The sequence below is a fragment of the Dermacentor silvarum genome, chromosome 8 (assembly GCF_013339745.2).
Source record: "Dermacentor silvarum isolate Dsil-2018 chromosome 8, BIME_Dsil_1.4, whole genome shotgun sequence".
NCBI classification, from domain to species: Eukaryota; Metazoa; Arthropoda; class Arachnida; order Ixodida; family Ixodidae; genus Dermacentor; species Dermacentor silvarum.
This window is the reverse complement of record NC_051161.1, coordinates 98450702-98474097: the sequence shown is the minus strand read 5'-3', so window position 1 is coordinate 98474097 and position 23396 is coordinate 98450702. Positions and strand designations below refer to the sequence as shown.

At 45.6% G+C, this 23396-nt stretch overlaps 2 protein-coding genes across 2 annotated transcripts in view; one reads left to right on the top strand and one right to left on the bottom strand.

Moving 5' to 3' along the window:
- The window catches only part of LOC119462310 (uncharacterized), a 95596-nt gene extending 84582 nt beyond the window's left edge, over positions 1 to 11014 (top strand). The window contains exons 3-4 of the mRNA XM_049672469.1: positions 4524 to 4777; positions 10161 to 11014. Coding sequence (XP_049528426.1) covers positions 4524 to 4777; positions 10161 to 10691 — 785 coding nt within the window. The 3' untranslated portion in view covers positions 10692 to 11014. The remainder of the gene's footprint in view (positions 1 to 4523; positions 4778 to 10160) is intronic.
- A 4421-nt stretch (positions 11015 to 15435) lies between these two features.
- Positions 15436 to 23396, bottom strand: part of LOC119462309 (protein dissatisfaction) — a 43221-nt gene continuing 35260 nt past the window's right edge. The window contains exons 5-7 of the mRNA XM_049673273.1: positions 21308 to 21629; positions 18049 to 18343; positions 15436 to 16652 (exon numbers count right to left, since the gene is read on the bottom strand). Of these exons, the coding sequence (XP_049529230.1) occupies positions 16402 to 16652; positions 18049 to 18343; positions 21308 to 21629 (868 nt within the window). The 3' untranslated portion in view covers positions 15436 to 16401. The remainder of the gene's footprint in view (positions 16653 to 18048; positions 18344 to 21307; positions 21630 to 23396) is intronic.

Sequence of the window (23396 nt, the reverse complement as noted above, 5' to 3'; positions counted from 1 at the left end):
TGTGGCAATGTGTTTTAGTCTCGAGTTCCGGGCACATGTTCGCCCATAACAAACCAGTTTGCTTAGTATGCTACATTGAAGAGTGCTACAATATTGTCATCTTTTCTTCGCCATCATACCGGGGGAAAAATGCTTTGCGCTATTGGATAGGAAGTCTCATAGTAGGGATATACACTCTCAATATCACGAAATGCAGCATAAAGTGTTTCCTAGCCTGAATTTTAGCCAGGTGTAAGGCTACCAAATCAACGAAGTAATTATAAGCGAATAGCCATAAAAACAAATAGAACAAGCCATATAGGGAAATAGCAACAACTGCGAACTGTGACATTGGCTAGGCTGCGATAGTACTTATAATTTTTACCACAGCCATTGTGACTACCAAAAGCAGGACAGTATTAACCATCGCCTGCAATCAAGTATTGGCCTAACGTCTGCTTCCATTGATGGCTCGATATCCTATATCCTCTACGGGGAAAAAAGGCACCCACATTGGACGTCAGAGCATTCCGATGCATTCTACCACCAGTGCCACGAATGCCACACACCATGTCCTCCCATGGTAAAACTTGGAGTGTCGGGCTTATTAAAAGACGCGCCGCAGAAGCCGTGAAGCAGGACGATGATCGCAGCCTACGAGGCCTCGATCCGACCAGCGGGCGGGTGGGCTTGGCAAGTGTGTCGTGTACGACTCGATTCAATGGAATTCGCTGAAGAGTCTTGTCTGGTGTTTAGACTGAGACATATGCTGGCTGACTGGCTGACTAGCGTCATCCGCTGACCCCTCTCACCATTTCAGCCATTACCATATAGCCTAATTCTCATGGCGCCGCAACATAGGCATAGGAACCAGCCCTTTTCAATAATGACAGCAATTATTAACGAATACTTTTAATGCTTAACATTTTTCATTGCATCGCTCTTTGTGCGGTCCTTAATTTGTTCTCGAACTTCTTTGTTAACCTTCAAGTTTCTGCCCCATATGTTAGCACCAGTAGAATGTAATGATTGTACACTTTTCTTTTAACGACAGTGGTAAGCTCCCAGTCCGGATTTCGTAATCCCTGCTGTATGCACTCCAGCCCAATTTTATTCTACTGTAAATTTCTTTCTCATGGTCAGGGTCCCCTGTGAGTAATTGACTTAGATAAATACACTCCTTTAGAGTTCTAGATGCCGACTGGCGATCCTGAATTCTTGTTTCCTTGCCAGGCTATTGAACATTATCTTTGTCTTCTGCATATTCAGTTTCAACTCCACTCTTACATTTTCTTGGTTAAGGTCCTCAATCATTTGTTGTAATTCGTCCTCATTGTTGTTGAATTGGACAATGTCATCTGCAAACCGAAGGTTGCTGAGATATTCGCCGTTGATCCTCACTCCTAAGCCTTCCCAGTCTAAGAGCTTGAATACTTCTTCTAAGCATTAGAGATTGTGTCTCCTGGCCTGACCCCTTTCTTGATAGGTAACTTTCTACTTTTCTCTCTCTCTCCCGTCAAATCTCTTTACCCCTACCCCGGTACAGGGTAGCCAACCGGAAATAATCTCTTGTTAACCTCCCTGTCTTTCCTTTACCTTTTTTCTCTTCTCCATCCTAGAATATGCCTTCCTGAAGCTAGCCTGTTCTCTTGGTTGGTTGAAGTGAAGTGTTGCCCTGTTTCTATTGGCAATTATCTTGATGAATATTTTGGACAATGCTGAAAGCAAACTAATGGGTCTATAATTCTTTAACGTCTCCCTTCTTATGGATTAGTATAATGTTGGCGTTCTTCCAGCGCTCTGGTACACTTGAAGTCGTGAAGCATTGCGTATAAAGAGCCACAAGCTTTTCACGCATGATATCTCCTCCATCTTTGATTAAATCGAGTGTTATTTCATCTTCTCCAGCAGCTTTTCCCCTGGTAATGTCTTGAAAGGCCCTTCTAACTTCATCGCTAGTTATAGAAGGAGACTGTATGAGACCAGTTTCGAGATATTGTTTCCCAAAGTGTGGTATGAAATACATGGGCGTTCCAGTTACTTTTGTGCATCAATGTGTAAAACAGCATTTCGATAAAAAAGTAAGTGGAACAACAGTGCATTTTTGCGGCGTGTTTGATGGCGCATATCTCCAAACTAGCGTCATTCTGGAAATTCATTCCAAGTAGATACGCCCGACAGTCTCACCGGCTACGATTCGATTCTTAAATTGCAATATGTGTCGTAAAGTAATAAACTAAGAAGTTAATTAGTAAATGTTTGTTAATTATTTGAATATGTGTTTCGATTTCTCGTGCTACTAATGTCCGCCGCATTGAATAACCGAGCTGAATGATAAGAATTAATGCTACCTGCTACAGGCGATTTATAAATATTCCGTAAAACTTAAAAACTGAGCACCCTTTATATTTTACACCTAGCCTCTTACACCTACAAAACAGCACAACGTGTCTTCCAGCTATGGCGACTGGGTGTATGATCCCGGTGAGGATGCCATCGTTGTCGCTACATTATCGTCATTCCAGTTTCATCATCTGACTCTCATCATGCCTTCGCCGTCCCGCCTTCTACTTTGACACAGTGGCGTAAGTTGTCTAATAGCTGGGACAACTAGGTATGTTTTCGTCCTCGTGATGCTGCCGTAATCATTACATTATCGCTATTACCGCTGTGTCATTCAACTCTCATGCCACCGTCGTCCGGCCGCCGTCGTCATACAGTCATCATACATTCGTTGTTATGACGTAATCGTGATGCTGTTGTGGTTGTTACATCGTCGTCGCTCCGGCAACGTCATGCGACTCTGGTCATGCCGCCGTCGTGACGCTGTCCTCGTTATAACATCGTCGTTATGTTATAGTCACCATTCCGTCTTTGCCTCAGCATCGTTGGCATTGCGTTTGCGTGCAGCCGTCATCACGCCGTTCGCGCATTGGCTACTTTGGCAAATGAGTGCCAAAGAAATGTCCATTGATAACGGAGATGTGTGTATTAAATTGCCTATAATTCCTACCGCCATGACGTTGCGGGTTTTTTATACGTTTTATCTCTTGTACGGAAGAAATCACTGCCATTTGACGCACTGCTTCCCGCCGTTCTTCCCTCGTCGTCAGAATACGCCCGTGATGCGATTGTCCGATCTGTCGAGGCCCGCCAGATTGCACGCCTTCGCCTTACCGCTTCGCAGGAAAAGCAACGATGCTTCTATGATGCCCGCCACCGCGATGCCCACTTCAACCCTGGTGTTAGGGTCCTTCTTTGGGCACCGTCACGGCGAGTTGGTCTTTGCGAAAAAGTGAGTTCGCCTTACTCTGGCCCGTACCGGGTCTTGCGCCAAGTGACCGACGTCACGTTGGAAATCACGCCCCTCGATTCCACCACGTCGTATCGACCTTCCACCGATGTCGTCCAAGTCACACGCCTTAAGCGATACCACTCGGACGATCTAGCAAGTACCGGGACGGCGCCTTCGCCGGCGGGGGTCATGTTACCAAGCAATGCTCGAGACAACGCTGAGGACAATACAGAAGACGACGACGCTCTCTGACGTCGCGAGGACTGGTGTTGTATCTTGTATGCCTTGTATGCTAGTAGGCGCTTTGTAAATATTCTGTAAATATAATTTAAACCTCTCTTTCCCGGTAACAATATGTAGCCGAAGTAAGGAAAGTCTCGTAATGGCCACCATAGATACTAAATAAACGTGACGAGCAATGTGGTGTGCGCCTACATTGCTTGAATGCTAATCACATTACCATCTACAGTCATTTTGAGATGGGATCTGTCGTAATTTTTCTTTCCGGCTATCTAGCCATCCACCAATCCCACCGATAATGTGGGCCAATCCCGAAGGTTGTTAAGTCTAAAATGTGGGCCATTCAAGCGTCTATATGCCACTGGGTATCTGAAAAGTATGTACCGCTATTCAATGAACTTCTTTGACGCCAACTCGGGAATATGACACTGGCTATGTATGCCTATGGTCACTGGACATGTATCAGTAGGTATCCGCCACTGGTTGTCTGCCCTCGCGTATGTGTCACCCTTCAATAAACCTCTTTGACGCCAACTTGGGCCAGTGTGCATGTTCCACTGGGTATGCGCGGACTTCATGGCCGCGCCGCTAGAAGGCGCGGCATGTTCATAAATAAGTGCTAGAGAGGAGCCCGGTTAGAGTACACGCCCCAAACATGTCGCGTTTAGGCTATTCGCAAACTTAGATAGTTGTTAGGCTTGTCGTTAGATAGTTGTTAGGCAAACTTAATTGTTACGCTTGTTGGTCTTCCATTGCCGATTAGGGAAATCAGAGCAGAATAAAGTCAAATCACACGGTAGGAGAAGACAAAGATAAGCACAAAGAAGCGCTTATTTTTGTCTTCTCTTACCGTGGGCGTTCACAAAGAAGCGCTTGTCTTTGTCTTCTCTTCGTGCGTGCTTTGTCTTTTTATGGCCCTGATTGTCCTCATCGGCATCGCAGATAAATTCCGCCGGATTTGTTTTTACAATGATAGGATTCGCGAATCTCGCTACGACTCTCTGCCCAGATTTGTCCAGCATCGCCTCTTGCTTCCCCAATGACGTCAGCGTGGTTCAGATGGACGTGCAGTGCCCTGTCACCGCTCAGCGGTGCGGAATCAAGGAACGGCGTGATGCCAGCGTGTGCGTGCTGGTCTTCTACGGGTCACCCGGTGCGACGTTCGAGTGCGAGTGGTCGCCGTACGCCGCCTGCGGAACTCCCCTTGCCCCGGCGGGGCTCTTTGACCAGCTGAAACGCACCATTCCTCTCTGCGGCGGCGAGGTGCGCCTTGCATAGTTATGCCCAGAAATAATGCCACTGGCGCAGTCACCCACACACAAACACTGTCGCAAACCACAAACGCAGAAAAGGACGACGTTGCTGTGGTACACCGAGTCTACACCTTTGAATAGGCATCAGAGTTTCAGTTTGTTGGTTTAAATATACAGTGAGTTTTTTTATTTCAATTTTTTTTTCAACTGAACATATTTAAAAAAGGAATTACACTGAAGTTACGCAAATTACGTCTCTACTAGTTATCTCCCCAGACGGACATCATTTGCAAGAAGAAACAAAGCAGTACATTCTCTAAATTTAACTGATTACAGTAATTAACTTCTAAGAGACAAAGTTTACGACACATGTTTATATTGGAAAATTGAAGTGAATCGTCAGAAATGCATAGTTCCATGTTTCACCATTTAAAAACAGCCATGCAAGCCTAAATAACTGACTTGAAGTTATTCGTTGAATTCGACTGATAGCGCACGTAGCGCAGAGAGGCCCCGATCGAGCTGTAACCATCCTGTGACATAGCAGGGCGGCGTAAGATGAAGCTTGGCCATACTGTGCGATAAAGCGGCCTAGCTCGCCCCTGCTGATAAAGTGGCTATGCATCCAATCGGGAGTGGCAACCAGCCCCAGTCCTAATAAGATCGCGATGTGTTCGATGTAAAAAAAAAACAAAAAACAAAACAAATCACGCAGGAACTCTTCTGGGAGTTGTTTAAATATGCGAATTGTGCCGATTGCTCATCTCCACGCAGCCCCGTGTCATTATCAATGTTATGAAACTTGATCTGACCGGTATAGACGACAGCGCTGCGGGGACACGAACATGCTGCGGACGGCGGCGTAGGGTGATTGATGACGCAATCAAACTACTGCAGGTGGCGGCGCCAGGAGCGATGATGATGTTCCGATCATTATAAGCAGTTATCGCTCTTTAGCGCCTCATCCATCCGTGTCGAACCATTATGAACCGTTATCAACTGTACTACGGTGGCAACGGCTGCGTATGGCGTGGCCGCGCGGGCCCTATCTGGAAAGCGATGTGCGATGGAGACGGAAGTGCGGCGTGTGCTGATAGTGGCGTGTGCGCTGTGTTCTCGCTGCTTAGTTCGCGTTGACGTGAGACGCACGGGTCCTATCTTTAAAGCTGTCTGAGATGGGGGCGCAGCTTATTTCGCGTTGAAGCGGGAATCGGCACGAAGGCCAATTCGCTCGCTGCTGCGGGCACTATCTTGAAAGCGATCGTCTTACGTGACGGAAAGACTGACGGACGGCCGGATTTCCTCGTTGAGTGGGCATACAAGTGCTTACGCATCTAAAACACTATCTTGATCTTAACAGCACCAAGCAGGATGAAGACGGTGAGACCACTCTTGAAGAAATACTGAAATAGCCAGTATCTTAATACTAACAGGTCACTCTTCCCCAAGACACCACCCTCGTCATAAGTGAAGGTGGCAAAGTGGTAGCTAGTGAGATGCACTACCTGAACAAGCTTATAAATATCACTAATTCAAACAGTCAAACTCTCAGCGTAAAGCTCGTTGTAGGTATTAACTACGTGTTAGTAACTGTTTGTCGTGATATTCGCTACCTGAAAGCACAGTTATTGAAGCGAGTGAATTTTAGTTACCAACAATACAGTGGGGCATAATAAAGAAAAGTGCACTGCAAGTTAGTAGACGCTTGCATTTACTAGCTGTTTAATAACATTATTATTAGGTCACGCCCCACAGTTCACGCTAACTGCCTACCACATATTGATTTAGGAACGAGCCACATATAAACGCCGAGAGAAAAAAAAACTGCGTAGAAGTGGATAAATTTTCGAACGAGGGTACGGTGTCAGCCGCATTTTCTTGTGAAACCGAAGAAGGGGGCAATTAAACACATTGGTACGCATTTATGTAGCTTTTATCTGTCATTCGGCTAGTCATGGTGAAATATGCGGGGAGATCATTTTTAAGTTTTCCATATGTCTAGTTCTTGACCTGGACTATTTAGAGAGGCACACATTACTTGCACCGTAAATCTAAACGCATATTGAACTAATCGACAATAACCGTCTAAATAACTTCTTAGTTTATAACTTTACGGAAAATACGACAGTTCAAGAATTGTCGCCGTGAGTGCGCTAGGCGTATCACTTGAAATTAATTTCCAGAATGACACCAGTCTGGAGATATGCGGCATCAAACTCATTGTAAAAAAGTCGCAGATTTGCCCGAAAGGCGAAGCATCGATTGCAATACCAAATTAGTGGACAGCTTTACGAAGTAAGAAGAGCAGTTTCATCGGCCGTGTAAACTTGTAAACATAGGCACATCACGTCTGTCAAGAAACTTTGTTAGGCGCGCATAATTAATTTTTTTTCTTTAACTCTTATATTCCTTAAGTTTCATTTCTGATCTGGAGTGCAGGGACGCATGATAAAGGCGGAACGCCAAATATGCTTCGCATATCCCCCTATAAGATGATATAGTATAACATCGCGCTTCAAGTCTATGAAGTATACATGATTCCCTGCTTACAACCGTATGCATGAAAGGACAAGTACTGTTCATCTCTTTCTGATGTGAAGCGCTTCGGGTTTCTGCATGCTCGTCTCCTGCAAAAACGTGCGGGCTATGTTTTCTGCACTAAATTCAAACGTTTTGCATACACTAGCCCCACGTGTCACAAAACGCAGACACTTTGAACAAGGCTTCTGAATTAGTGAAGTTTCTGTTGGGCAAATTTAACGCCATTATGCATTTAAAAAATAAAGAAGCAAACGTTCAGTAAGTTTTTACTCCCGACATTGATGTTGTTTTGTTGCTTGGTTCAGAAGTGACTAGTGCTATTTAGTACGCAGACAGCCTGTTTATCAGAGTGATAAATGAGAAATGCTTGGAAAGTTGTGTTACGAGTACAGACTTCCAAAGGACGTATGACAACAGACCAAACTAAGTGTTTAATTAGAAACTGCGGACAAATTCCGTAAAATTTTAGTTCTCTTTAGAGTTGTATACTGCGGCTGTTTTTACTAGACCTGGTAAGTTCATAGATTCGCGGACCGCAGAAGCAGCTAACGAAAAATAACCATGACTTCACACTTTCCCTTGTCACCAATACGCACCAAATTCCATTGTCACCAATAAGGGTGTCCCGAGTATTTTTAGTTTTCAATGAAATTTGAACGCGATAGCGTTAATTAAGGGCCCCGTGTCGCAGAAAAATTGGTGTCAGTGTCCGCGCCGGCGTTGGCGTCCCATAAGCGAAAATTGCCCTATATATATATATATATATATATATGTCACGCCTTGCCATATGACATGCGGTATATCCGGGTTATATTGCCACACCATTCTATCAATAAAGTAGCTATTACCTCGTCCAGCATTCTTGACAAAGGTATTCTTCGGAATTTTCAAAATGACAGCCCACAAACAAGTGTCATGAAACAAAACACCAACACCGCATGCCTTTTACGTGAAATCTTCTCAGACTGAAATATTAAAAGCGCGAAACAATAAGAGAAGATCGGCCCACGCAAGAGAAAATAGGTTTCTTGAAAAAAAAATTGCTTTTTTACTCTAAAGGTGGAAAAGCGCGTTTTAACGACTTGAATATTTTACGAATTGGAAGGCCTATCACTCCAAGATTACCGCATTGTACCCCGCCAAATATATTGCGGCAAAATTACACGACTCGTTTTATTGGCCCACAGGAAGTTAAAGGTGTGTCATTCACAGTATGTTTTAGAAAAATTGCCAAAATTTCGTTCTTGAGCAACTGCTTCTGACTGACCACAAAATCAAAGATCTTTCTGGGCCATTTTAACTTGGGCGATATAGCTGAAAAATTATTTCTGACAAATATTCAAAAGATTTCTCGTCAGCTCATAAGAAAATATGCAGCTGCACCAGGTATTTATTTCGTTATAAAATCCCAAAAAATGTCAAAATTGCAAGAATAGCTAAAATTGGAACATTTTAGAGTCGTTTTAAAAAAATAATCATAATCGATTTTTAAAAATTTTTATAAAATGCCCGCCGAGGGCTGGCAAATCTGGTCCTGCAATAATATAACGCATTAAGTTATTTGAAATTAGAAAGTTGAGCCTATTTTAAGACCCATGCAAGGTCATCCAAACGATGTGTCTCGTACTAAGAATAAAATAAAAATCACACTCATATCGAATTCTGAACTCATTTTTTGTTGTTGTGGTCAAGAAGAGTGACTCAGATCTTTTTAGTCATGAAATGGGTTTATCTTGAGTTTTCAGGGCTCCTGCATTCATGTTCCTACTACGATACGTTGACGTATAGCACGCCCGCGAGAGCGCGTACAGGAAGGTATTTAAAACTAGTCGGGGGAACCTATTTCTGGCATTGATCTTTAATTACATCTGGTATATGAAATGCCTTCCGTGTACATGAACGATGCAACGACCTAGTGGCAAAGCGCGATGATGCCACTGCAGTGGATGAGCCAGCTGGGTATGTTCAGATGTGTACAGTCGGAAAACGGGTCCCGCATATTTTTCGTTGTCGCCAAATTTGTTTATGTTAGGCATAAACATCCTTCCGCACCGCCGAACTGCTGCTACTTTTCCAACACACGTTTTTTTTTCACCCAAGAAATATTACCTGAGACAAGGGGCAAAAATGTCGTTATCAAGTCGCAAAACGTTGCAAACTTGAAAAGCATGTGGTATAGAGAATCAAGTTTTCTACGCGTTAAACCTTTTACTGCACACCTATACCACTTTTGTAAGCATAAGTGTAACCTATATTATTATGTAAGCATGAGTGCACCAGCTAGCTTAAAAAGGGTTGTGCATTTACGAATTAATTTGGAATTGCGTTAATGCTCTGCATTTATACGTTTTTCTTGAAAAATAAATCTTCGTAGTTCTTTCTTTTTTTTCAGTGCAGCTGCGATTGCGACAACAACTATTTTACACGCGCGCTACAAATGTGATCCCATTGTTTACGTGTTGTCATGCCTCTGAAAGATCGCGTAGAAGTGTTATCACTGTAACGATTCACGTCTTTCTGTTTTATGGCCACAGTGGTTTCGTGGCGACGAGCACTTGGCTGGCAGACGACTTCTCTTGCCAGACCACCAATGATCGCCTTGCTTTAATAAAATCAATAATGAAGGATAGACAGTTGGGCTTCTCGGTTATTGATGACTGAGTTTAGTCGCGAAGTAGACAGGACGGACAGAAGTAGACACACACAGCGCTGAGATAAATGTAACTTTAAATTGGCCTTGTTTACCGGCACTGATATGGATGGCTGCTGCCTAGGATGAAAGCTGTGTGAGCAAACAACTTTACTGGAGCCCAAGCTGTCCCCCTAACTTCGCTCTATCTCCTCCGTTCCAGGACGTGTACCGACATCGAAACACGGGGCTGCCAGCGCGGTTTGCCCTGTACATTACCAACGCCTTTGACAGAGCTGCGATGTTCAGGCGGCAGCCGAGCCTGTTCGACGTGGGTCTTTGCATCCTGTGGACCCCGCGTCTGCGCATTTACCCAGGCACTACGCAAGTCGGCTCCCCTGCGCCGGCGTACTGGGGCGCGATGTCATTCGGGGAGAACGTCAAGGCCGCTTGCGTAAAGTACGCCGGAAGGACAACAGTGCTGCAGATGTGTAATGACCTGGACACCGTTCGAGCGAGCCTGGACGACATCAGCGACGTCCTAGTGCTCTTCTTCCAGGAAGATGAGCTGAAGGCACCCGTCGTGGAAGCGATATGTGCAGCATTCGAAGGCGCTGCCCTCGTTATGGGGACTGCGTGCTCGCTGGCGCTGGACGCTAATTTATGTGCCTTTGACATTAAGCCGACCGGGGATGTGCAGATTTCGTTGTGCCTGCAGACACCGGTCGTCGTGCTCGTTTTAGTCATTCGTTAGGGCCCCAGCTAACGGAAGGTTGCTTCAAGGCGTGTAGACGTCACTGAGGTGTATCGTGTCCTCCCGCCACCCCCCACCCCCTTCCGGTGTTACCTTGGACCTCACTTGAAAAAAATACTCTTTCGCACATCACGCTCTCCCCGAGAAAGAGCCGAAACGATTGAGCCGGTATGAAGCGCGAGCCTTTTGAGACCAACATCGACCAGCATTGTCAAGTACAGGCAAACGGTCACAATACAAACACAATAACAGACTGATATAACATGCATTTCCAGACATGTTATGCGTGCTTTGGTACTGTACCCCTTTTTACATCGCAACAAGGATGCGCGAAATTTATTCTATCTCTGCTCATGGGCGAGCCGATTGGCTGCCTTCCAATGCTTGTATCCAATCTCAGTTCTCTTTTTTCCAATTCCGTTAACGCAAGTATAAAACCAGAAGCAACTATGTATTGAAAGAGAGTCCTTCCTCTAAAAGCAGCCGATGGGCTGCTCTGGGCACTTTCTAGCAAATCTTTTTCTCGTTCATCTTGTAATGCGCTGAGTACAACAAACGACCACGATAGGACACACCAATACTTAGTCGTCAGTACATGGGGTGTCCTTTTGTGGTTGATAGTTGTAATCAGCGCATCACAAGAAGAACGAACACCAACTAGCGTGATTTCTTGCTATACTCAAATGTATCTCTAAAGATAGATTAAAAGTGAGAACCGCTATCTATGGCAATGTCTAAGAAAACTATTATCGCATCACTTACAGTAAGGTGACCCCATGACTTCAGAACACGCATACACGGATTCTTCGGAAAAGAAATGCACGGCTATAACAAACTGTATTTGAATACTGGTGCAACTGTCGTCTAAGATTATCGTTCTCTTACGTAACCCTAGCAATAACACGCAAAGCTCAATTGCCACTTTGTTAAAGCTTACCTGAAACGTCTTTGCTGCATACTGTGTTAGCAAGAGAAATGTTTCCGAAAGCTGCACACTTTGTAAGCAAGAAAATTGTTTCTACTTTTCAATTTCACAAGTTCTGTGACGACTTTATAATTTGGTGCTGTGGTGGGCGCAAGTTGGCCACCAATGCCTCTATCTAATAATTCCCGTCCACTTGGATACGTAAGCATCCCATAGCTGGCACTTCAACATTTAAAATTGTGTGCCTGATCTCACCAGTAAACGGAAAAAGGAAGTTCAGTCTGCGATGGCATGCTCATGTTTGCATCACGAGCAACATTTTCGGACCTCGTTCACTTTCGGCTCTGGCAACGTTTTAGTGGCACCATGCTTCCAGAGCGATGGAGTCTAGCGTAAGTAAAATGCGAGTGCATTCATACTCTCGCTCACTCGAACTGATAGCCGTTGCGCGTTATGCACCTCTCTTAGCTGTGACGCGCAGTTTGAGCAAAAAGGGGCAACCCACATTGACTATCTCCTTCTTGACCCTTTGTCGTGGGCTATTCATCAATCTGCCAGTCGCTGTCAGGAGCACGTCCCATGATTCTAACGCTCGACCAAAAACTTTTGCCATGTCGACTGCGTAAAGAGAACGGAGTACTCGGTGATATTCCAGTGAAGCTTTAACAAAAATCCAGCCGATGGGGCCCACGTCGATAAAGAGGGAATAAGACCTTGAAAAGAAACCCGACATGACAAAAGCTTCTCGCAATGGCCATATAGCAGCTCATGTCAAGGAACGAACTGCTCCAGAAACGATAAACAACGTGCACGCATAATTTTTGTGGTCACTCGATGAAATGTGACCCTCAGTGTTCGCACCATGGAAAGTGTCGACACGTCACATGTTTATCACGCGTGTGCGTGATCGGCTGAATGGTAAGTTGCTTACAAAAGATGGATCTCAGAGCTAACTATCAAACGTGGACAACATAAACACGGAAAGTATGCATTTTGTCGTTGGCAGTTCTATCTGGTTAGCGTCGCAGTACCGGCAACGTTCGTGCAGACAAAAATTACAAGGAAAAAAAATATGTCGTCCACCAAAGAACACCACGAGGTTCCAAGGTAACTCGTACAAATTTCTCTTGAAGAAAGGTTCAGTGGTAAAGAAACATTCGGCCGGGCGGGTGCATGGAACCCGGGACTAATTTCTCACCTGGGCAGTTGCTCTACCATGCGAGCTAACCAGGAGGCGTCTAGATGCTATAGAACAGGGTATCAAAATGCAAATAACCGAAACAAAACAAAATGTTATCTTTGCGTAGACCGGTACTCAAACTAAGTGTCACGTTTTGTTTCTTTCACAGCTTAACACAGCAGAAGAGAAAAAAATGCTGCATTTGGGTCAGGCTGGCTACCTTGTCTATAGCTTTTTATCAATGCTTTAACGTTCTCTTTTGGCTAAGCCTAACTACCTAATTTGCAAATGCGCAATAGCTGGCTGTCGATTTAGGAGTGGCACACCTTTAATGCCAATTTGAACGTGGCGCCATCGGGATAGTGAGCGTTCAAAATTTATCACCGTCAAATAGTTCTCTGGTATTGGGAGGCCTATAGACATATTGGCACATGCCTTTCATCGTGCAGTGTGCTGCTTGATTAGTGCTGCAGTTTTAATTTGTTTTCTTGTGTCGGGGTGACCCGCGACTCATAGCTGCAGTAAAGAAGGACGTGCACTTCTTATCAAGCTTTTGCGGTTTTCGGTACGGGGGTGTCAACATGTTCGATTGCACCCTTTAAAAGCTCTCTGCGCGTTTTTGAAGGCGATCTCTCTCACGCTGACTGCTGTCCGTAATAGACATGCTTGGTTTTCTTTGCGTGGCACAAGTTAGCCCCACACAAGTTCGCCCCGAATTATTTTTTTTCTGCATCGTCCACTGACGTCATTTGTACGTTTTGCACGGGAAAATATAATTGCTGAAAAAGCGCTTCCTATAGATTAGCGGTCACTTTTCATTACACCAGTATGTAAAATGAGGTACGTACAATATAGAAATGAGGTATTGTCTCTGACGTATTTCACGTAAGCTTCTACCATGTAATTTTTCTCTGTTTACGGCTTGGAGAACACTGTGCCCACCTTGTTTACAGGCTTCTGTTGAGTCTACGACGTGCCTTTTGAGTCTTAAGCATCGTCGTGTTCTTGGACAAAAGAAAAAAAATTAATTATGGGGTTTTACGTGCCAAAACCACGATCTGATTATGAGGCACGCCGTAGTGGGAGACTCCGGAAATTTGGACCACCTGGGGTTCTTTAACATGCACCTAAATCTAAGTACACGGGGGTTTTCGCATTTCGCTCCCATCGAAATGCGGCCGCCGTGGCCGGGATTCGATACCGCGACCTCGTGCTCAGCAGCCCAACACCATAGCCACTGAGCAACCACGGCGGGTTCTTGGACAAAAGAATGTATGCTATTTTCGTGTAATTATTCTCAAGATATGTCAACAACCTTGAACAGGTTTAAGCAGGTTGTTGGTTCGGAATACTTCTTGGTTCGGAATTGAAATGTAACAGAAGCGGTTTTGCTGAACAGTAATAATAAGCTGAAGGAAAAGGGTTTTGATTCGACACTCAGTTACAGGATCGATGAGGGTGAATTCATCAGGAACTTTTGTTTCTAACTTGGTGCTATTTTGGGGCGAATGAAAATTTAACGCTTCGCCTTTCGCACATGCAATGCATACCGTATAGTGTCTACGGTACCGTGCACAGTGAGAATTGTCTGAATACCCCGTTAGCCTTCAACATGACATGTCAGTCAGACGCAGTCATTCACAGTCATGTAGATATATATTTATACCGCTCCTCCCGCAACACCCATCGTTAGCATGGCTATAAGAAAAAGTGAAATCTTTCGCCACCCCACATGCGCATTGATAACTGCGTATGGTTAATGGCTTGCCTCGCTGTTTCTGTTGACGCGAGGATATTGCGTTAAGAAGGGTCCGCGTAGTATACTGCATGCGCGCCAGCTGAAACCTGTTTATTGGCTCCGGACCACTGGCAACCTTCGGCGCGACTTGTCCCTTCAGCCCTATAGCCTAGCTGTTTTCGCACAGCTACTGCGCCTGTTGTAGGATTGTCTCTTACTGCCCTAAAGAGGTGCCACTACCTGTACTAAGTAGGCATTCATACAAATCACCCACCTGACCACCACGTGCGGATCGATGGTCTGCATTGTGTCCCTGCAGGACTTCAATGAACAGAACAAACTATGTGCGCATGAGGTGCTGGACCCATTTTATGCCGCAGGGCAGATTTTCAAGTATAAAAAATTACCTTCCTCTACCTTGCGAATTTACAATGAACACATATACAAGAAATTAAAACCAGTATTTGTGACAAAGCCGGGGTCGACATGAGTTATATTCCAGCACCTTTTTGTGGCACGGCTTCTAACATTAGTCTTGACTGAACTGAGAATGCTATGTACAGTACATTAATTGACAGTATGTGTAGGAGTGAAAAACACCAGTAATTACTGATAAACCTACAGAAATAAAACAAAGAAATAGGCGCATTCCATGATGATCCTTCATTGGGTGTAGAAACAGCAGAGACAAAGCAGGCGATAACGTCTGTTATATCTTTGTAAATGGTGGGGAATCGTTGATGTTGCTAGGAAGCCACACATGAGGGCGCGTTGTCGACTTCCAAGTATTACAGGCAGCAGTCACAACTTCCGACATCACGTCGTACACCAGACCTGAAGACACACATATTTATACAACGTAAAGCACATACACACGTATATTTTATTCTCCTTCTTGTAACGCGTCAGCGACCCAGCTCTGAATATTTCCAGTGCCACTGCTCATGGCCGGTGGCAGCGGATGCTTTGGTTGTCCTTGTGTGTGCTTCACGTCACGAAAACCCACGTCGAATGGGAATTGTATATGAGTCATTTGTAAAGCTCGTGGCACGCTATGCTGAAATTCGCCAGGAATGATGTTCGTGTTGATTCCGTAACGGCAACTAAAACTTCATTGTCGTTCTTCGCCGTCCCCCGGCTTCATTCGTTTAGCTGGCCTAAGTAATATTCTCAAATCGGAGTATATGGTCATCGATGTCACCAATGCAGCTTGTGCGCTTCCTCGCTGGTTTAAATTAACTTAAAACACGGAAACTCTGATTAGAGTTGTTCCAGTGTCACGCAGCACTGACCTTTGTCGTTAGTTTTCTGAGTTGAGCTCTTTATATTCTTGCAAAATTACCCTCCACGCGAGGGTGCATAGTCTCTAACCTCCCGTACCTCGCGTCTCCAAAGATAATAATTGCATTGATGGTCAAACTTTAAGCTAAGCTAAAATGGGTGTTTTTAAACACTGATGATGACGCTCAGGATACCTGAAGGAGTTCTCACAGGCAACGAGCCTGCTGTGGGACTCTCACTGACTTCGTTCACTCGTGTGCTTGAGACCATTTGAGATGTCGGCATTTAGTGATCCAATCGGTGTGGCTAACACACCAATGCTGCACCCGGAAGAGGTAATGTTTGACACGCGCTCACCAGAAACAAATGTTGCCCTAATAAGCGAACGCTCCGTTGGCACGTGATAACGAACTTCGCGCTGCTGCTGCGATGCATTTGGTCGGACATGCGTTCGGAACTCTGATGCAAGGGATATCCATTCTGTCCGAGCAGCGTTCGCCACATTGCCACTGAGAATACCGGTTCCTGCTTCTGTCGGGCGGGGCTCGCGGAGACATTTTTCGCAGCATGCCCCGAAACATGTACTTCAGTCGACCTTCTCCATGTTGTACATGTCTCCTAGGATGCGTTCGATGGGAATGTTGCCGATGGTGTCCCGGAAGAAGAGCCGCTCGACTGTGGCTGCCGACACGGCCCGCAGGATGGGAAGCAGCAGCAGCAGGCGACCGAAGCGGGTTGGCTGGCGCGGGTGCTTGTGTCGGATGTAGTCGCCCAATACGCACTGCGCCTGATCCTGCAGCATCTCCACCGGGTGCACGTCGCACAGGCCGATAGTCTCTGCGTGGTAAAGACGGTGCTCGGTTTGTGATGGAGAACGATGAGGAAATAACTTCGTTTATTGGCTGCATTAGAACTACAGTCGCTCTCCCAACCCTTCAAATTTCTGAAGCATAACTGTATGTGAAAGGAAATGGTTCACCTATCGCTTCCCAAGCTGAAAGCGTTCTACAATATCATAGAATAAATCGCTGCTACTGTAGGGACGGGTCGTCGGCCATACAGGGAAAACTGTTCATGTTGTAATGTGTGGTCATGCAGTATAAGATAAGGTGGGGTGCAAACGCACGCGTACCATTAAAGCAAGTCGCATAATAAAGAAATTCAAGCGAGTGAGGTATAGCAGTGTTGAGGAACTTTCTTAAGTTATGCTCCCAAACCTATGTCAGGAATATTACTGCAGGCTTGTGTATACGAACTACAGCTTCCCTGCTTGCTTATAGTCAGATATATCTGCTGGGGAAGTCAAGCAACGTTTTTGTATGCAGTTCTGTACGTGGTTACTCGCGCTACCATCCGACCACCACCACGAGGTCTGACAATGGTATTCAGTAGAAAATGCGATACTGATAAAGCAAACGCGAAGGCGTTGCGGACTTCATCGTTGCCAACAGGAAAGTTGGCAGTGTTCTACGGCTTGTGCGATTAATTATTGTTGCAATATTTTTATCTTGCTATGTTTGCAATACTATTTCAAGTTGCGGAATGGCCACTGATGCAACCCGCTCAGACTATTGAACCACCGTCTTTCTCATAACTATCCAGTCCAAGTTCATAAATATTTATCTGGGGTATACTGATATATCGCTGACTATATTTAATGCGAAAATGCCCATTCTGAGGGAACATCGTCGGAAACCAGGCTGTGTACCTGCATACATAATACCTGCATGTGTGCCTCAAAATGGGCTACAATAAGCCGTGTAATTCTAGACCTGCGGGAACAAAGAAACACCGGCTCAATAAACTGAACGGAAACCGCGGGGATGTTGTCGGCCGATGGCCTATGACACTGCATATTGGCACTCATGCATCATTTTTTCTATGACCAGATCACTTTACGAACTTTCGTGTCATCGAATTCCGCTTCAAAGCGGCCAACATCGTTTGCATGCTTTGCATGGCAGCAGCGTTAAAATTTATAGCACTGAGCGTTCGTTGAGGCTTCTACATGCAAGAGCAGTGATTTTCGGGCGTTGCTGTATGGCCGCCATTTCAGTATTGTGTGCATCATTCGGGAGCCTATGCAAAGGCTACAAAGGCCAAACTGCTGACATTGCCTTTGCCTACAATGACATGGTTCTCCCGTACTCTGACCAACTCTAGCAGTTTTCCATACAGTGTCATTAGCGCTGTCGCACAGGTGAGGTGCGATGTTCACCCAGTGTTCGCTTACCAGGCTTGAACAGCACGACCGCCTTGAGGCAGCTGCACTCGGTGTCATCCGGCGAGAGCTGCCTCAGTCGGCGCATCACGTCCTGGATGTAGTGCAGTTCGGCGGCGTGCTGCGGCGGCGACGGTGCACCATCCAGGCCGTCTGACTGGTGTAGACGCAACGAGGCGGCGGCCGTTGGCGAAGGACCTCCGCCGCCTTTCAGGCCCGGCAACGAAGACACGATGTCGGCTGCCACCGACCACTGGGCCATGTAGAGAAGGAACAGGTCCTTCCACGACTCCTCCAGCAGTGTAACCTGTATGGTGGTCGCGGAAGAGTTAGTGGCATGAAATAGCGAAGGTGTTTGTTATATTCCTCAATCAATGCAAATAAGCACAACTCAGGAGTTGGTTTACTGGCAATCGACAAGTATTAGATCATAAAGCAAGCCGTCGACAGGGATTTAGGTGAGTTTTTCTCTACAAAAATGTATCTGAGCAGCGAACTAATGCCTGTCTTCACGCTATTTCTCGAACAACTTGAATTGGCAGAGCCGAGTGTGCTGTATGCAATATAGACGTACACGCAGCTATGTGCACTCACCACCAAGTAATAAACCATAAAGACACAGTTCCCTATAGGATGTATATGTGTTTTTTTTTTCAAGGTAGACAACGGTACTTGCGTTTGCTCGGGAATTACTCGTTCTCGTCGTTTACGTCGCCTTTCGGCACGACGAAATTTATGTTACACTATTACTTGCTTTCGCAACCCTCTCCTCATAGGTCCTCGGTGATGCTGGGGTGCTTAGAATGCCAGAAACCGAAAATGCCAAACACACATTTCATGAAATGGCGGCAATACGTTTCGCGGTTGAATTAGTGCGAGCGCGACTAATAAATAGCTCGTTTCGTCCATCCTGTCTTCATTTTCTTTCCTATATGACATACTTTACAATAAAACATGCGTTGGCAGTTTGCGCTTATAATGTGCTGTCATGTAGCAGAGCAAAAACGAAATGATCGATTTTACCAGCTAGCACGCACTGATAGGAAGTAGGTCAATACGTGCATTCCATGAATGTGCAGTCAATTGGTTATATGAGCAGGAAAATTCGAAGGCTTCTCTATATAGGTACTCTCTCAGGCACCACCAGCATCGTTGAAGAAGGAAAAGAAAAACCCATAGCGTGACTGCTTCACCAATCGGTTGATTAATTGTGGAGCTGACTGGAGAGCCTGGAGTATAAAGAACATATCGAGTGATTGATTCAGGCCACGCAACGATACTCCCGCGACTCCTGCACATGAGGCCACAAAGACCTCCACTGATTAAATGAATTTGGGTGACCTATTGCGTTACAACTTACTTCATTTGTTGCTTTTTATCTTATGTTGATTTACTTTTAGTGATTAGATAAAGGTGCAACATTTAGTGCAACATGACCGCTAAGTGGTTGTTAACGGAGAAAAAGCTAAAGAACTGGATTGACTGGTTGATAAATTGAATTACTGAATAGAGTGCCCACTGACTAAATGTATAAAAGGTTATACATGTCCCCTTCGAACGTGAAAATCATTGCTTGGTAGCCGCTTATTGTCTGATTGATCTATTTAGCGATTATTTCAAAGCAGTATTTATTATGAGCAAGAACAGTTTTCGACTACTGCCCCCGTAAGGCCACCCCACACGGGGTGTGTAAATAATTTTTTTCCGGTATGAATTCAGAGTTTAAAGGCTCAGCTGAATAGTTGAGTGATCAGCTGCGTTTTATTGAAAAGTTAATTTATTTTTTAGCCGACGAACAACGCTTGATGACAGATTCGCTCACTGCTATTCTAATGTGGACATCTGTGCTCGGTACCACGAAGTCGTCAAAATGCGCGTTATAAATGTAAGACATCTATGCAGAGTCTACTGAGGGATTATACATTATATATAATCCATACTGGGCAGACGGTACTCTATACGTAAGTAAGTCGCACAAGAACTGCACGTATAGACGGGAACAGTTTACATGTTCGGAACCAAGATGCTCTTGGCGATGCTCGCTTATGGAGTTTAGAGTACCAATAGATAGGCCCACAGAGTTCTGTGCGCTGAATTTTCCGAAATGATATTGCTAGAAGGTGCTTCAGTTTCTCATGCGAATGAAAGTTTGATCTAGTGATGCCCTTTCCTTCTGATTTTCGGAGCAGAGTAAGCAATAAAATAGGAACGCGACGGGCATTAAGCGCTGAGAGAGTCCACAAACATTTTCAGAAAGCGCTGTAAGCACTGGCTTGCTTTAGGGAAACGTAGCGTTTCACTGGAAAAGTACCTGAATGTAAGGGACCGCTGTGCCCAATGGATTACCTGCGTCCACTCACAAGATCTTAGCCTAGCCACTTAACGCCCATCGCAAGACTGAGCAGTAGCACTATTGCACCCACTGCTTAGACCACTTTATTTTCCTTGCCTCGTCCTAAGGAATGGGCAAATGTCTGGCTTTTTGCTCAGTCTCTATATCAGGGCGCTTAACCAAGAATAATGAAATGATAATACATTGAAAAGAGCAAGCGCAAAGTGTGCATTAGTTTAACTACTTCGTTGCCAGTAAGCAACAGAAAGCGCCTTTGATGCGATTATTCAATACGCGTATACTGCAAGATGGCAGAATAAATAATTTGTCGTCAAGTATGTCTCAGCACGTCTTGTTAAGATCAACACTCTCAATCAATTTCAGTGCACTGGAATTCAAAAGTGCGCGAGTACAGACTAATGTCGTACTTTTGTGGCGTTGCATTGGAACAAGCAATTTGCACACAATGTGTTCCAAAAACAAAATTGCATGCGGAATCGTGTGAAATTGCGAATACTCGAGAAAAGTTCGTTTATAATTTTGTAGGCATTCCTAAAATGCATCTCAGCGACGTCACCCAGCCTACCCAGTCCAATCGCATTCCGAACTCAGTTGGATACTCAGATATTACTGTTGCATATTGACATAGAATAGTGTACTACCACTATGTTGTTTGGAAGACCGAAGCTTTGTCAAGCCGAAGTATATCCAGCATTTTTTTTCGGTATACCCTTTCAGCTTGCATCGGTTATCATGAAAATAAAACATGGACTGAATAATTACTCGGGCATAAGCAGGAAACTATTGTTGCTACATGGCCCTTAACTGCACTGTACTTTTATAAGTAGAAGTAAATGGAAGACAGGGTCGCTTCCTGTAGCACTGGTCAAAGTATGTCACATGTGGCCATCAATCAATAAGTACAAATGAAAAGCGCACCTGGTCGCTTTTGGACAGCGTCTGGAACGTTGGCAGACATTTCACCCAGCGGATGACCATGAAGAGCAACCTGGCCGTGACCTCTTGCACCGACCCTCCTCCCCCAGTGCTGCCCCAGGGGCATGGCTGCGTCACTCCGGAGCCCTGCAGTCGCTGCCGGAGAGCGGCCTCCTCCAGGGACCCGAACGGGTGCGTGGTGGACGAGAGCAGTGAGAAGGCAGACAGACCGCCTTCGCCGCCGAGCTTGGCCGACAGCCCGGAAGGTGGGCCGCCGAAAGCGTTGTTCGCGGCGGTGCCTCCACCACCGCCGCCGCCTCCCATCCTGCCAACGTTTTGAATTTAGCGTTCTAAGCTCGTGGTCAAGAGAAAGAAAACAACGCTTTTTGCCCAACAGAGCTCCCCAACATGTCGCGAACATACTAAACTGAAAAATTTACCTCTTACCGTGAAACAGGTAATCTTTATCAGAAGATGAAATTTCAAGGCGTTTTCAAGAAACCTCGCTGGCACTTTAACGGGACTAATCTTCACGGTACTTCTTGTCAACACGGGCAGTAGCGCACTCCTCAACAGGCTCTGAACAAGAGGAGGAGGATAACACATGCCGGAGTCACTGGAAACCTTCTAATGGGAGAGCACAGCGCCCTCTTGGAGCGTCTGGAGTATACCTGACTGTCAACCGTCCATCTTAGTACCCCACGAACCTAGTGCATTTTTCATGGAGAGCATGGAGTTTATCGCAAGGGACAGAAATAAACCAGCACCGAAGTCAAATAAGTTGACTGCCGCTAGATGCAAGAACAGAAAGATACGATAGAGAGATGAAAAATGATATTTGGTGGCAATTATAGCTGTAACTTCGAGAAAAATACGTTAGTATTGTGTGGCACCTCTTTGAGGCCCTACTAGGATCCGTGATTTAAACCGCGTCCGACCACATTGCAAAGTGTTTTACAGGATCTCACTCGACACACCGGCCCACCCGCCCTCCCGCCCGTTCGCCCGTATGAACTATTTCGGACCAGCGTCAGTTGCACTATATATTGTTGGTTGCACCATATGACGATGGTTCCAACCGCTTCTGCGTGGATTACCGGCGCCTTAATAAGGTCACCCAAAAAGGCGTATATCTCTTGCCGCGGATTGACGATGTCCTTGATTCCTTACATGACACTGGGTAATTTTCATCGTTAGATTTGCGCTTCGGCTATTGGAAGGTACCCGTAGCAGACGTCGATCGTCGCAAGAGTACCTTCGTATCACCTGACGTGTTATATGAAATTAATATCATGCCTCTTGGAGCTTGCAATGCGCCAGCCACCTTCGAACGCATGATGGACTTGGAGCTGCGCGGCTTTAAGTGGTACATATGTTTTTGCTACTTGAGCGACATTATCGTCTTTGTTCCAGATTTTGAAACACACCTTGAGCCACTCAAACATGTCCTGATATGCCTAAAGGATCCTGGGCTCATACTAAATCTTAAGAAATACCGCTTCGTTGCGCGGTAGCTGCCGATTCTCAGCCACGTTGTGCCCAAGGACTCAGCTGAAATCCGTGCTGCCACCGACTTTCCTAAGCCGAGGACAATAAGGGATTTACAGAGCTTCATATAGGGCTTTGTTCCTAATTTCACCGGTTTGTTCGTAATTTCGCCTATATCATGTCACTAACCCACCGTGGTAGCTTAGCGGCTATGGTGTTCTGCTGCTGAGCACTAGGTCACGGGATCGAATCCCGGCCGCGGCAGCCGCATTTAGATGGGGGCAAAATGCAAAAACGCCCGTGTCCCGTGCATTGAGGGCACGTTATCCCAGGTGGTCAAAATTAATCCTGAGTCCTCCATTATGGCGTGCCACATAATCAAATCGTGGCTTTGGCATGTAATGCCCCAGAATTCAATTCCATTTAGCATGTCGCCTCTGAAACAGCTCCTTAGCCGCGCCAGATCGCCGTGGTATTCTGAGTGGGACCACCCGTTCTCCACTTTCCGCCAGTCTCCTAACTGCTCCCCCCCTAATACGACATTACCCCCCCCCTCCCCGCGAAGGCTGCAACCGAAGTGCACACGGATGGCAGCGAAGCCGGC